Consider the following 12,203-nt stretch of genomic DNA (forward strand, 5'->3'; position numbering starts at 1 on the left):
TTTTCTCTCCAGATATTGTCACTCGTTTGTGCAGCATTCAGGTGAAGCTGAACCATGATCACATCAAATTATTGTATCCTAATTATTCCCCCCCTCAGAAACTAGATCTGAAGACTGATTATTAATGCACGGGCTTGTTTAGGTGAGCTGTTTTTTTTTTTTTTTTTTTTTTTTTTTGGCAGTGTGTAGACAGTCTAAGCAGTGGTGTAGGAGCAGGGGGAGGGAGGTGGGTGTGTGTGGTGGTGGTGGTGGTGGGAGGCGGGGGCAGGTCAATTAGACTACGGGAATGACAAGTGGCACACACTGTCAGGTGTTGGACCACAGCCTGTCTGACACTAGTGAATGTTTGACATGCAAACACAGGGCAGAGATTTTAACTTCCAGAGAGGTCACAGTTTTCCAGGTGAGTAAAACAGAGATTCTTGGTTTCTCGCTGTTCTGCCAGTTTTCTTAGATTTTGTATGTGTCTCTGTGTGTGTGTGTGTGTTCACTAGACTTGCTGAAATACCCCACACACAGACTAGCTATATCATTTCTTCTGACAGCTTTTTGCCTGAGGTGAGACATTAGCAGCAGTAGGTGCACCTGATTTCGGCCTGTCCCGTGTGTGAATCTCAGTTTTGACTCTGCACAGTGTGCACACAGCCTCAGTGGCAACACTTGATTATGCTGAGATTTCCTGTATGGTATTCAGTATCTCGCATGGGTTTGAGAATGAGTAAATTAGGTGAAAACTGTTTGTTTTACCAGGCTTGAACTGTTGCTGCTCACTATCTACTGCCTCCTTTCATGATCACCTTGTATGATCTTCAGTCTCAAGCAGCTGGGAATCGTGGCTCTCTGAGTAAATAATCTGCTGCTACCAATAAGACAGCAATCAGAAAAATGTGCAGTTATTTTGCAGTGTTCAGGCTAAACCTTTTGTTTAGAAAAGCACAGATGGAAATACAGCATGCAGCCTTTTTTTTCTCCACGAGTGATGTGTACAAGTCTCATGGGGCAGCTGCAATAAGATTACTTGGTTCATTTTTCACGACCTACTGAAAGACACACACTTATGACTAACATTGCATATCGTGTGATAGAATAATTAATGGAGAGCAGCAACTCTCTGAGGAATAGTTGACAAAAAAACCCACGATGCACCAGACTTATAAAAACCACAAAATAGCTTGTATTTTTCCACTGCCTGTGTGCTGGTAGGTTAAAAGAAATTCGAAATGTTAAGCTGTTATTTCCACTGTTTGTATCTCTAGTGATGCTCTGATATCCCATCCAGCTCCACTGTAGGTCTGGGACAAAGAGTTAAGTTAAGTTCAGAGAAATCCTCCAACATGCACAATAACATTCCTGAAAGCAGTGCATGTGATTGAAGCAAAAGTAAAATGAATAGGAAGACAGCAACAAGAAAAAAATCAGCTAGTTCAGGGCTGATTTTTTGGAATCAGAGCTTTTCTGAAGGTTGCCTATTTAAGTGTATGTCAGTGGGTTTGTATTTATGTAATAATTCAGGAGCAGGGGTGTTACACATCAAAGGGGCACTATAAATGAACAGCATAGATGCTTTTAATATCAGAGGGCCATGCAAGGTTTATTTAAGGCTCATTTAAGGTCAAAATGCTGTCATCGTTGATGTAATATGTCTATTTAAGGCAGGAGAAGTTGGGATAAAACAAGATTTGACCTGTCTGTTTCTGCTTTAAAATGAATTGTGAAATTATCTGTACTTTGAGGAAGTGTGTGAAAGGTCACTCCTGGGTTTAAGAAAGCTCATCAGGATTAATCTCCTGACTTTCCTTTTACAATTTTCTTTCATGATATGTTTCATTTTAATGCAATAACTCGCTTTACCTTCATGCTGACTTGGAAATCATGGGACAAAACCATAATCGGCCAAGCGATTAGCTTTAGAGCATGCACTTCTGAGTTTAAAGTGTAGGAGTCAGTTTTCGAAAAGATTCAATCTCACACAATCTGAACATTTTCACTGGGAAAAAACACACAGATCTTTGCTGCTGTTTCATGGAATAGCGTTGTAATGTGGGCCGTCTCCTGCCTGAGCTATTTAAAATGGGCCAGTCCTGACTTTTGTGTTGATATAGAACCAATCACTGAATTATAGGTCTTTTTGACATCAGCTAATCGAGTTATATAATTCCTAAAGAGATCTGTGCGTGTGTGAGAGAGAGAGAGCGAGAGAGAGAGGAGGGAGGGAGTGATTGATTGAGTGAGTAAGATTTGGACTTTGCTCTGTTGTCATAAATGAAAGGAGTGCCCCAAGATACCATACTATGTTTATGTTGTCTCTCACATGGCCTGAAAGCCACTTTTAACTCTGTGTAGACACCCACAGCCAGATCTGCCTGCACACAAAGCTCGTATTGTTTTGACTAGGTGTAAAGAGCTAGTTCAGCTTAAAGTTAGCCTGATGGATTTCACAAACCAGTGAGCCCTTTCAGTTCATGCAACAAGCATTTTTTTAAACCAGTGTTGCTGTTATCAAGACATTGGGAGCAACAGTTCCTTGCCTTTTTTTTTTTTTTTTTTTTTTTTTTGTGGTCGCTGCCAGTGAGGCTGAAAACTCCCCCAAATAATCACATTCAGTAACTTATGTAAGAGTCTTGTAAGAAATCCCCATGATCACTTAATGAACTTGTGATGAAAGAAAGCAAAATGTAATGATGACAGACGTGTGTGTGTGTGTGTGTGTGTGTGTGACATGCTGCGGTCCAGCCCGCGCTCCGTCAGCATGCCTCCATTTGCCCCCACTTTGCTGACATCCTCATTTGTTTGACTTGGGTTTTCATATTGTTAAAGGGAAAGTTTTTTTTCTTTCTTTCTTTCTTTCTTTTTTCTTTTTTTTTTGCTGCTAGGGCCCATCATTGATTTGGTTTTATCAGATGACACTCAGACCTTGTTGAGGTAGTTTAGCCTTACACACATCTATTACTTATTTAAATAAGGTGTAATCATTAACTTCCAGTGCAGTGATTTCCTTTTGATTCCTTGCCGTCTGCTTACAACAACCATTAAAATTTGTGCCTGTGTAGCTCTTGGGACATCGCTTGACCTAGCCCTAAGCCTGACTTCACAGCTTTTGATTTGGAATTCAAAGATGATGAAATGTGCCATCAGAGTGTCTCTTTCAATAGTGTGTAGCGCTGGAAGTCACTACAGTCATATAAGACCCATCTTATTCTGCTAATTATGCCAGTTTTGGCAGAGTCAGAGGAAGAAAAGTCATAACAAACAAACTTTTTTATTATATCCCCGTCAGAGGCCGTTTTCGTAACCCATTCTAATTCACCAGTGTACCTAATTATTGACAATATCACTGCCAGAGATTTTGGATCTCAAAAAATTACAAGTCACTTCTTAATCTTGCCGATCGCTGCCTGCAGTCTGTCAGTCTGATCACTTTAATGAACAGTCTACTAAACATTCCTGGGAGCCGTCTTCTCCCAGCTCCAGTGGCAGACTTTTAGAGAAACCTTTCAGTTTGGACTGTACTTTTGGACTCTAGTAACCCTAATATCGTGGGGTGGGGGTGAGGTTCTGCTTTACTAGACAGTCACAGTGGAGAGAGACAGGACAGACACGGCAGAGAGACGGGATGACATGCGGTAAAAGCTCTGGGCCGGATTCAAACCCAGGCCGCTGCAGCTTAGCTGTGGTACGTGAGTGACCTGGGTGCCCCAGGATATTTTACAGTTCAACAAAAACCTTTATTGCCCTGTAAAAAAAAAAAAAGTCTCCATATCAGCACTATTTGGACAACATATATGCCCATACAGGTGTATTTGCGATAGGCCAGTTGGCCGATTAACATATCAGCCGGGCTTTTGACAGCATGTCAAATTAAATATTGATTTGGAAGATTTGCTTGCTTTGGAAGCTACATTCACAAGACAAGGACCACAACTAGATTTGAACTGAAAGTTACTAAGAGAAATCTGAAGGGTCAAAGGGGAGTTAGATGGTGTTAATGATGAACTGAGGCTCACCAGTTGGAGTTAGGGGAAAACTTGGGTTGCCTCTTAGTCATGACAGTCTCTCAGTCTCTCAGTGACAGTGGAGGCAGAGACCACCTTTGAGTGAGTTGCAGAGAAGAAAGACAGAAGAGGGAGAGAGAGAGAGAGACAATCTTAGCAGGAGAAAAAGGGGGAGATGGAATGGTGCATGGATTTGAGAAATGTAGTACACTGGTTCTGGTGATGTATGTACGAGCCCAGAATGTAATTGATGGGAGGAGTTGTCCAGGCAAGAACAAGTGTGGTCCTCTCTCCTGAAACTCTGTCATTAACACAACTCTGTTTAAGCTATGTTACATTTTTTTTTTTTTTTTTTTTTTTTTTTTTACCATGAAATGACCACTTGCATCACTGCAGGTCTTCTGTCCACCATAGAGTTTACAGCCACCCAGTTGTCTTGTCCTGGCTTAAGCTCGCTAAATTTCCAACAGTAAGCTCCTCCTCTACCCTCCACTTCACCCCCTTGCTGTTTCAACTTCGTTCAAAGCTCTGAAACTGCACGTTCGGCAGATAAACGCATCCAAACTTCAAATCAGCCACACGCCTGTTGTCGCTGCAATCAGCCCTGCAGCCACAGAAGAAGCTCTGCCAAAGCAGCTTGCCTTGTAGCTGAAAGTCTGCAGCTTCACCACGTGTTCAAATTGATGGTCATAGACAAAATAATCCAAGAAATCCAACAGGAGCCTTGCAAAAGTGAAATTATCCCTCATTTCTGTAACAAAGTGTGTGTTTTTTTTTTTTTTTTTTTTTTTTTTCTTTTTTTTTTTGGTTAATACAAGCAATCCTCTTGTTTACTGCAATATGTACAAAATACATAAGCCTCATAGTTTTATTAATCATTTGCCAAAGTAAGGAGTCGTATTTTAGAATTACGATATCATTTTCCCCACCTTTTGCCCAGCTGTTGGTTTCCATTCATTCCGCTACGATATGAAAATGAACTTTCAGAGACTTGCGACTTTCTCCACACCAGTATCTATCACTGTTATGAAATTATCCACATTACGTTTCTTAGAAGCAGTAGCACTGTTGTGATTTGATGTCTCTCCTGTGGAAAAGAGTCCCCAGGGAAGATTTGCTTTACACCTGTAATGATCAGTGCTGGTGACGACTTAGTTCACTGCAGAAGCAGAAAATTATAGAGTGGGTGTTTCAACCAGAAATCCAAATTTGAAAATACAGGGATTTTAATTATATGTTGTGAACTCTTTAGTACGATGCAAAATGTTTTGTTGCAATATAGAACAAGGTAAAATTGTGGCAAATGGGCCAAACATTCAAAATCACTGGTATGGTCCCTGAAGGTCGAACAGGTTATTTGTGTTACTTTTGAAAAGATTCTGTACATTTTTTCAAATGAACAATGACAACATTTCAAAACAAACATTTTACACAACTTAACCAGCTGTCTGCTGTGGTTCTGATACACACACACACACACACACACACACACACACCAACGACTCCAGTCAGGACCTGGCAGCTCATTTTTGGGACAGTGTAATAGAGGTAAAAGGTCATAACATATTTCAATTGAAAGATCCAGCTGAAAAACAGACTGGTACACACACACACAAACACACACTGACACACAAACATACACAGAAACAGACACAGACACAGACTAATAGGAATAGTTTTCCTGCCAATGCACTTTAGCATAGTTATTAACAAATAACAGGAGCATCCAGTAGCCTTTGGCCCAATTTCCCTTAAGAGAGATGTGGGACCAGCCAGCAGCTCTTCAGGTCAAACTCTCTGCCTCTTGTGGGAACTTCAAAATGATTCATCGGGCTTTATACAGCATGTGCGCGGCTCTCTGTGGTCCAGTGGCACCACTTGACACATCATCAGCCTTACTCATCATTATGAATGTCACATGTGACCCTTTCTCCATTTTCCATATTGTCTAATAATACTAAAACACTGAAATAATCATCAAATCATCAAAGCATGATTGTGTATTGTGTTTTTGTCTGAATTGCAACGTTTACTAGGAAAAGCAAGAGATTGCTACATTATAAACAGTGAAAAAAATGTCATTATTTAATAGAAATTTAATTTTGATCAATAATTTGTGCAGCTGTTGAGGGGTCGGCCGTCTCATTCGTGATCACTACAATGGAATAAAATGTCGCCAATATTATTTCATTGATGAGTATCATTTCATCAGTTCATTATTATATGTATTGTCACCTTTTTACACAACAAGCTATTGAATTTCAACATATTGTCCCATCCCTGGTCTGAATACTGTCTCACTGAAGCCTAGATTGGTTGTTTGTGTTTATCCATGTTTACTATTTTCTTATGATTTTCAATTTATTGCCTTTTTTATTTTCTGAACAGCTGTGGTTATACTGACTTGAAACATTGCTAGACCATATTTTTTTCTTTTAATAAGGTCTGTTTTTCAAGATATTGTAAATGACTTCCTTCTCTGTGTGCCACGCCAGGAGCATATACGCAAGTGTATTAGTTCTGTGAATGAAAGTCACGTCATGTGCTGTTTTTGTTATTGTCCTGCTAAGTAGCAGCTGAAGACGGCATACTCCCCTCTTTTCCTCTCCACTTCGAGGAATAGGGAATGACAAACACCTCCACTCCTTCTTCCCATCCTCCCTCGCCTTTCCTCCTCGCGGCCTCTGTTTGCTGTCAAAATATCAATTTCACTCTAAATCCTCACATCGTAGCTCCGGTGTTGTGATCATAGCTCATGTTCTCTTCATCTGTTAGTCAAGACAGCAGATCAACAAGAGCACCAGAGAGCTCAAATCACACTCAGACACACACATCATTACAGGGAATTGATAAACTGATCATTATTAGGTGTATTTATCTTCATGAGCACACTGTGGGATTGCACAGAATCTGTTGTTGTTGCCATCTCGATGTCTGTCTTTCTGCCTCCTCATCCTCTTCCTCTTTCCTTCCTGTCACACTCACTCTCTCTTAGCTGCCACCGCTCAGTGTTGGAGCTGTGTGTGTGTGTCTGTGTGTATTTGTGTGTGTGTGTGTGACTTTGTTCTGCAGTCATAAATGGAGGGAGCGCCCCATACTATGCTATGTGTATACAATGCACAGATGTGCGTGTATGTTCATACAAACGTGCCTGCAAGTGTGTACATACATTCTCGTGCGTCCATATGAGAACATATGTGTGTGTGGGTGTGTGTGTATGTGTGTGTGAGGCCTTGACAGTACGCACCACTCCTTCCCTTATCCAGTGAGGAAGCTCTTTAGGCCCAAGGGACTCATCAGCCATTAACTCATAACTATTTAAAGGAATTGGGGGAAAGTTCATGTCCTCAGATTATTGTGCAAACTGCAAATTCCCAGGGAGCAACACAATGAATCTGTGGCATATGGAAGAGAGAGGCACAGACACATGCTGCAAGTGTGTGGCCATCCCCCGAGCTGGCAAGCAGCGCGTTCCATTTACTCTGTTACATATGCTTAAAGTAACTTTTTGAAATAACTTGTACTTCTCGGAGCAGTTTTGATGCAGCATATTTTTCACTCTGTTGGTGCCATAACAATACCATATACTATTACTGACCTGATCTGTGATTGCTTTAACAAATAAATAATAACAGCAAATATAGATCTATTTTACTCCAGTGTTTGTAAACAAGCCTATTACATCCCCAGAATACAGTAACTCTTCTTTATATGCTGTCTGCTGTTGCTCTTTGCGTTAAGATCGTAGTCAATCAGCTAATGACATGTGAAAATATATCTCCATTCATGATTGGTGTTGTTCACTGTTTATTTTTGGAACACAGACTCGGCTGTTTATTTAAAGTATGAGGGCATATCATAATGTTGTGTTCATTAGGGAACATGGAGTGTTAATTTGTATAATTTTCTGCTTTATGCCAAGTCTCACTGGATCTTATTTGCTTCACATTTGTGAACATTTGCTGGGATGCAGACAGGTGGTGTATTCATGCTGTGTGATATTTGGGCAAATTGGGGGCAGAAAACCTGCACTTTTTTGTCCCAATTTGTCCCTGTGCCCTGTAGCCATGAGTAAGCACACCTCTGCAAGTGCATTCCTGAAGTTTCTTTGGAGTAGTTTTTGCCCTAAGTGCATTTTGTCAGCATTATGCCAAGAGGCTGCTTGCTAATTGTCCCAGCACAGTTTATAGTCCCGGTTCATCTGTGGGATATGAGGTGAACAGATGGACGAAAAACGTTCATGACGGTCCTGAATTATGAGCAGTTGTCACGAATCCTGGACCCTTTCCTGTTTGTCCTAAATATTAGACTAAACCCGAGTTTTTATTAGTTGTAGCCTAATAAAACGTTAACTTCTGATCGTTGTGAAGCATTAGTTTGGCGTTGCTCACGGACAGGCGCTGCCACTTCTGCAGCCTACGTGAATTATGGCTGACATGCGCGTCGTGCAGACTGATAGAATGAATGAAATAAAGTTAATTGAATCAAACGGACAGTGATTTACACACAGTTACATACAACACAATTATTATTGGGATTGTATGAGGTTACTCACTGCATGAGTAGTCTTTTTACGTGATCGTTTTTTTTTTTGCTCTCACTTTAGTATTTATTTTGCTGAATACTTTTACTCCTACTTGAGTCATTATTGCTGTAAAGTAAGTACTTTTACTTGAGCAGAGTTTTTGCTTACTCTACCCGCTTTGGTCATCTCTCCCTCCCACCGCCCGGCTCTCTGTTTCTCACTTTCAGGGAGAAATTATACTTCATTATATTTCACAGTGGTCTGTGTGCATACACTTGCATAAATCCCTGTCCAATAATTTTTAATGTCCCAGTGTGTTTACATGCTTTCTTGTCCCTAAAAAGTGTGTCAGTGTTTGTGTGAAAGGGTCTGATATGAGTGTTTTTTTAAAATCCCCCAGAGAGCCGTTCAGAGGAGAACAAAGTCACCCCGTCATCCTGTGATACAAGGCCCACCTCACGTCCTAATCACATTACTATTCAGATAGCTATGTAGGACATATCCTGAACACCAGTGTGTGTGTGTGTGTGTGTGTGTGTGTGTGTGTGTGTGTGTGTGTTTGTTTGTGAGCGTATGTGTGTGTGCGTGTGTAAACCTGGCAAGCCCATTCTTACAGCTAGAATCACAATGGATGATTGAAGTATGATATAATGATCAGAAGATAGGCAGATTGAATAGTTTGGATGGCGGGAGCAGCCTTTTCTGTTTTGAACATATTAGAACTCAAATTTGAGTCTGACATGTTGACTTTAATATACAGGGCTGGGCAATATGGCCTAAAAATAATGTCACAATATATTTAGAGTATATAATGATACACAATATATATACTGATATTTTTAAATCTTTAAAGCACTTCATAAATGCTTGATTTCATCTTATAATGCAAACAGTCACATCCGTATGATGATTCTAGTAGGGCTGGGTGATATGAACAAAACCAAATGTGATATTTGTGACTAAATATTATTGATATTGTGACAATATCATTGTGTGCATTCACAAAATATTTACACAATGAGGTTTTCCACAGTTGCTCATCTGTTCTCAGCCTCCTTTTATAGTGACTCATGAGTTCACCTTCATGAGTTCCTGTAAAATAGACTCTCAACAGGCAAATCCATGTAGGTGTGTGTACATCTTTGGCAGTGAATACATTTGTGTGCTGTATGTCTGTGCAGTGAAGCACATGTGTGTGTGTGTGTGTGTGTGTCTGTGTGTGTGCATGCTGGTATGTGCTGGCATTGGCATATAAAGGGTGTGGACAGTATAACAGCACCTTCACATGAAAGAAGGACTTTAACTCTGATGAAGCTAAATCAGGACAAGCAATATTAAGCTGAAAATCAATTAGCAGTAGGTATCAGATTTCATCTTTCATGTATTTTACCTGAACCTGGTGTGGTCAGTAGGGCTGCTTGATTATGGCAAAAATCATGATCCTGATTATTCTGGTCAGTACTGAGATCACAATTATTTAACACAATTGTTCACTGACTTTAGCAACATCATGCATTTATTGAATTAAAAAAAAAAAAAAAAAAAACATGTCCTTTTGGCAGTGAATTTCCTTGAGCTTTAAACATGCCACAGCCTGGATGAGAGTGAATTTGGGCTTTTAGGGAGGGATGACAGCACCCCACCGATAAGGGGTGCACTGGATTTGCAACACAAGACAAAACAAGAACATCACTGCAAAACAGAATGCAGCACAATAATTTTATCTTTTATCTAGTTTTATCTTCGTTATCTTGTTTTCATAGACATAGGGAACTACAATTGGAATCGAAAATAAAATTCGATTAACTGCTCAGCCTCAGAGGTCAGTCACTTTGTGGGAGTCATTAGGTCTGATGGTTGATCTGCTCGGTTGTGAAATAGCCGAGTTATTATAGGACATTTTACAGGACCAGGTGCAGTTCTTTGTGGAAACACTGTTCCCGGGTAATATTCCCACATATTCCCAAGATGATAATGCCCCCTTGCACGATACTGAACAAATTCAAGAGTGGTTGCCTGAACACCAGGATAAAGTCAAACACCTGCCATGACCTCATCAGTCGCCAGATCTAAACATCACGGAGCCTTAATTGAAAAATCAGCACTGTGAAGTAGAGCTCGACCTCCTTCATCCCTCAAAGACATGAAGGATTTCCCTTACAGAAAGGCCCAGTTCAGGACTTGTATAAGAGCATTCCAAGGAAGAAGAAACAATTTTTCTCAAGACAAACTTGGTCTGTTATATTCGTACAGGGTTAGGTTTTATTTTCATTCTTTTTTTCCAGCCCCTGTACCTCAGTTATTGCTTGTTTGCATTTGTTCCGCACGTCCAGTCCTGTTTGTTCCCCACCCATCGACACGATTTGGCACACGTGTTTATTATTGGCTGTGCATCTGTGCAAAGAACTGGGGATTGGCTCAGTGTGCGCCCGCAGTATGAGGGTGCAGCAGTGCAAGCTACTAAGTATTTATCGTCAAGCTAATGAAAGACCAGTTGACCCTACCTGTCCAACCCTGACCCTTCTGGGCAAAACAACACCACTGTGAGTGAATAATTGACAGTAATAGACAAGCTGAGACTCCCTGTCTCTATCTTGAGTGGTTGGACTAGACTTTTTTCTTCTATGCCTCACCTATGCTGTACACCACATTCACTGCTTCAGTGCTTTGTGTTGCTCAGTTTATGTTAAGCTTTATCATTTTACACGGTTGTTTGCTAACTTTGTCCAGTCACATGTCACTGGGAGACATAAATATATTGTACATAGAAGCAGTCATTTCCCCTCAGTTTTGCAAGAAAACAGGCACTACCATTTCCATTTTTCTTTTAAGAATGAGTGCAAGGGCATTCCAGGACAGAAAATACCTGAAATGCCTTTTTTTTTTTTTTTTTTGGATAATGTGCTGCTTTACAAACTGCATTGTGAGTGGGGTTACATCAAATATTCAGACCTGTGTGGTGCGTCAGGCTATTTATTGACAAACTACCCAGCACCAGGCAGCTTCTCCTGCAGGGGAAAAGCTTCTTTCTCTGGGCAGCAGTTGTCAGTTTCCCCTGAGTTTATAATTTTCAATCGGAACACTACTGAGCTCAGATTATGTAATTATTCTGACAGGTATGAGGGGTCGGGCTCTGTGCTGCTGATGGCAGGAAGGCAGGTCTAATGGCAGGTGGGTCTAATATGTGCAAAACAGGGAAATAGATGTCAAGGAGAACAAATTAATTTTCCAGTATCTTTTGACCATTTTTTCCAGTCTTTCAGTATGAATTTTGTGCAAAAGGAAATAAGGTTCCAAATAGATGCAGGTCCCAAATACAGGCTAATAACTGCAGTTCCTCAGTATCTCAAAATCTGGTGCACAGATTGTCGTGAACTTTGATGAGCACTTTCATGCTCCTCAGAGGATGAACCCTGTCGATTCTGGTGACCTCATGATCTTTCTGTATCGTCACCCTCCGGCCGAAATGTCAGATTGACACGTGATATCACTAAATCTTATTTGCGGATTGCCATGATATTTGATAGTTGCATTTTAATTCCTAAAGGAAGATCCCTCTTGAGTTTGATGACCTTATAACCTCTCCTCTTGTGCCACCCCTAGGCCAAAATATGAAGTTTGCTGTCTCAGAATATGCTGGGCGGATTGCAAAGAAATTTTGAAAGCAAAATCATGCTACCCATGAA

General features: G+C 40.6%; 1 protein-coding gene across 1 annotated transcript in view; it reads left to right on the top strand.

Moving 5' to 3' along the window:
• The first annotated feature begins 321 nt into the window (after window positions 1-321).
• Window positions 322-12,203, top strand: part of pparg (peroxisome proliferator-activated receptor gamma) — a 44,287-nt gene continuing 32,405 nt past the window's right edge. The window contains exon 1 of the mRNA XM_030052636.1: window positions 322-403. Within this exon, the coding sequence (XP_029908496.1) occupies window positions 343-403 (61 nt within the window). The 5' untranslated portion in view covers window positions 322-342. The remainder of the gene's footprint in view (window positions 404-12,203) is intronic.

The sequence above is a fragment of the Myripristis murdjan genome, chromosome 5 (genome assembly GCF_902150065.1).
Source record: "Myripristis murdjan chromosome 5, fMyrMur1.1, whole genome shotgun sequence".
Lineage (NCBI taxonomy): Eukaryota > Metazoa > Chordata > Actinopteri > Holocentriformes > Holocentridae > Myripristis > Myripristis murdjan.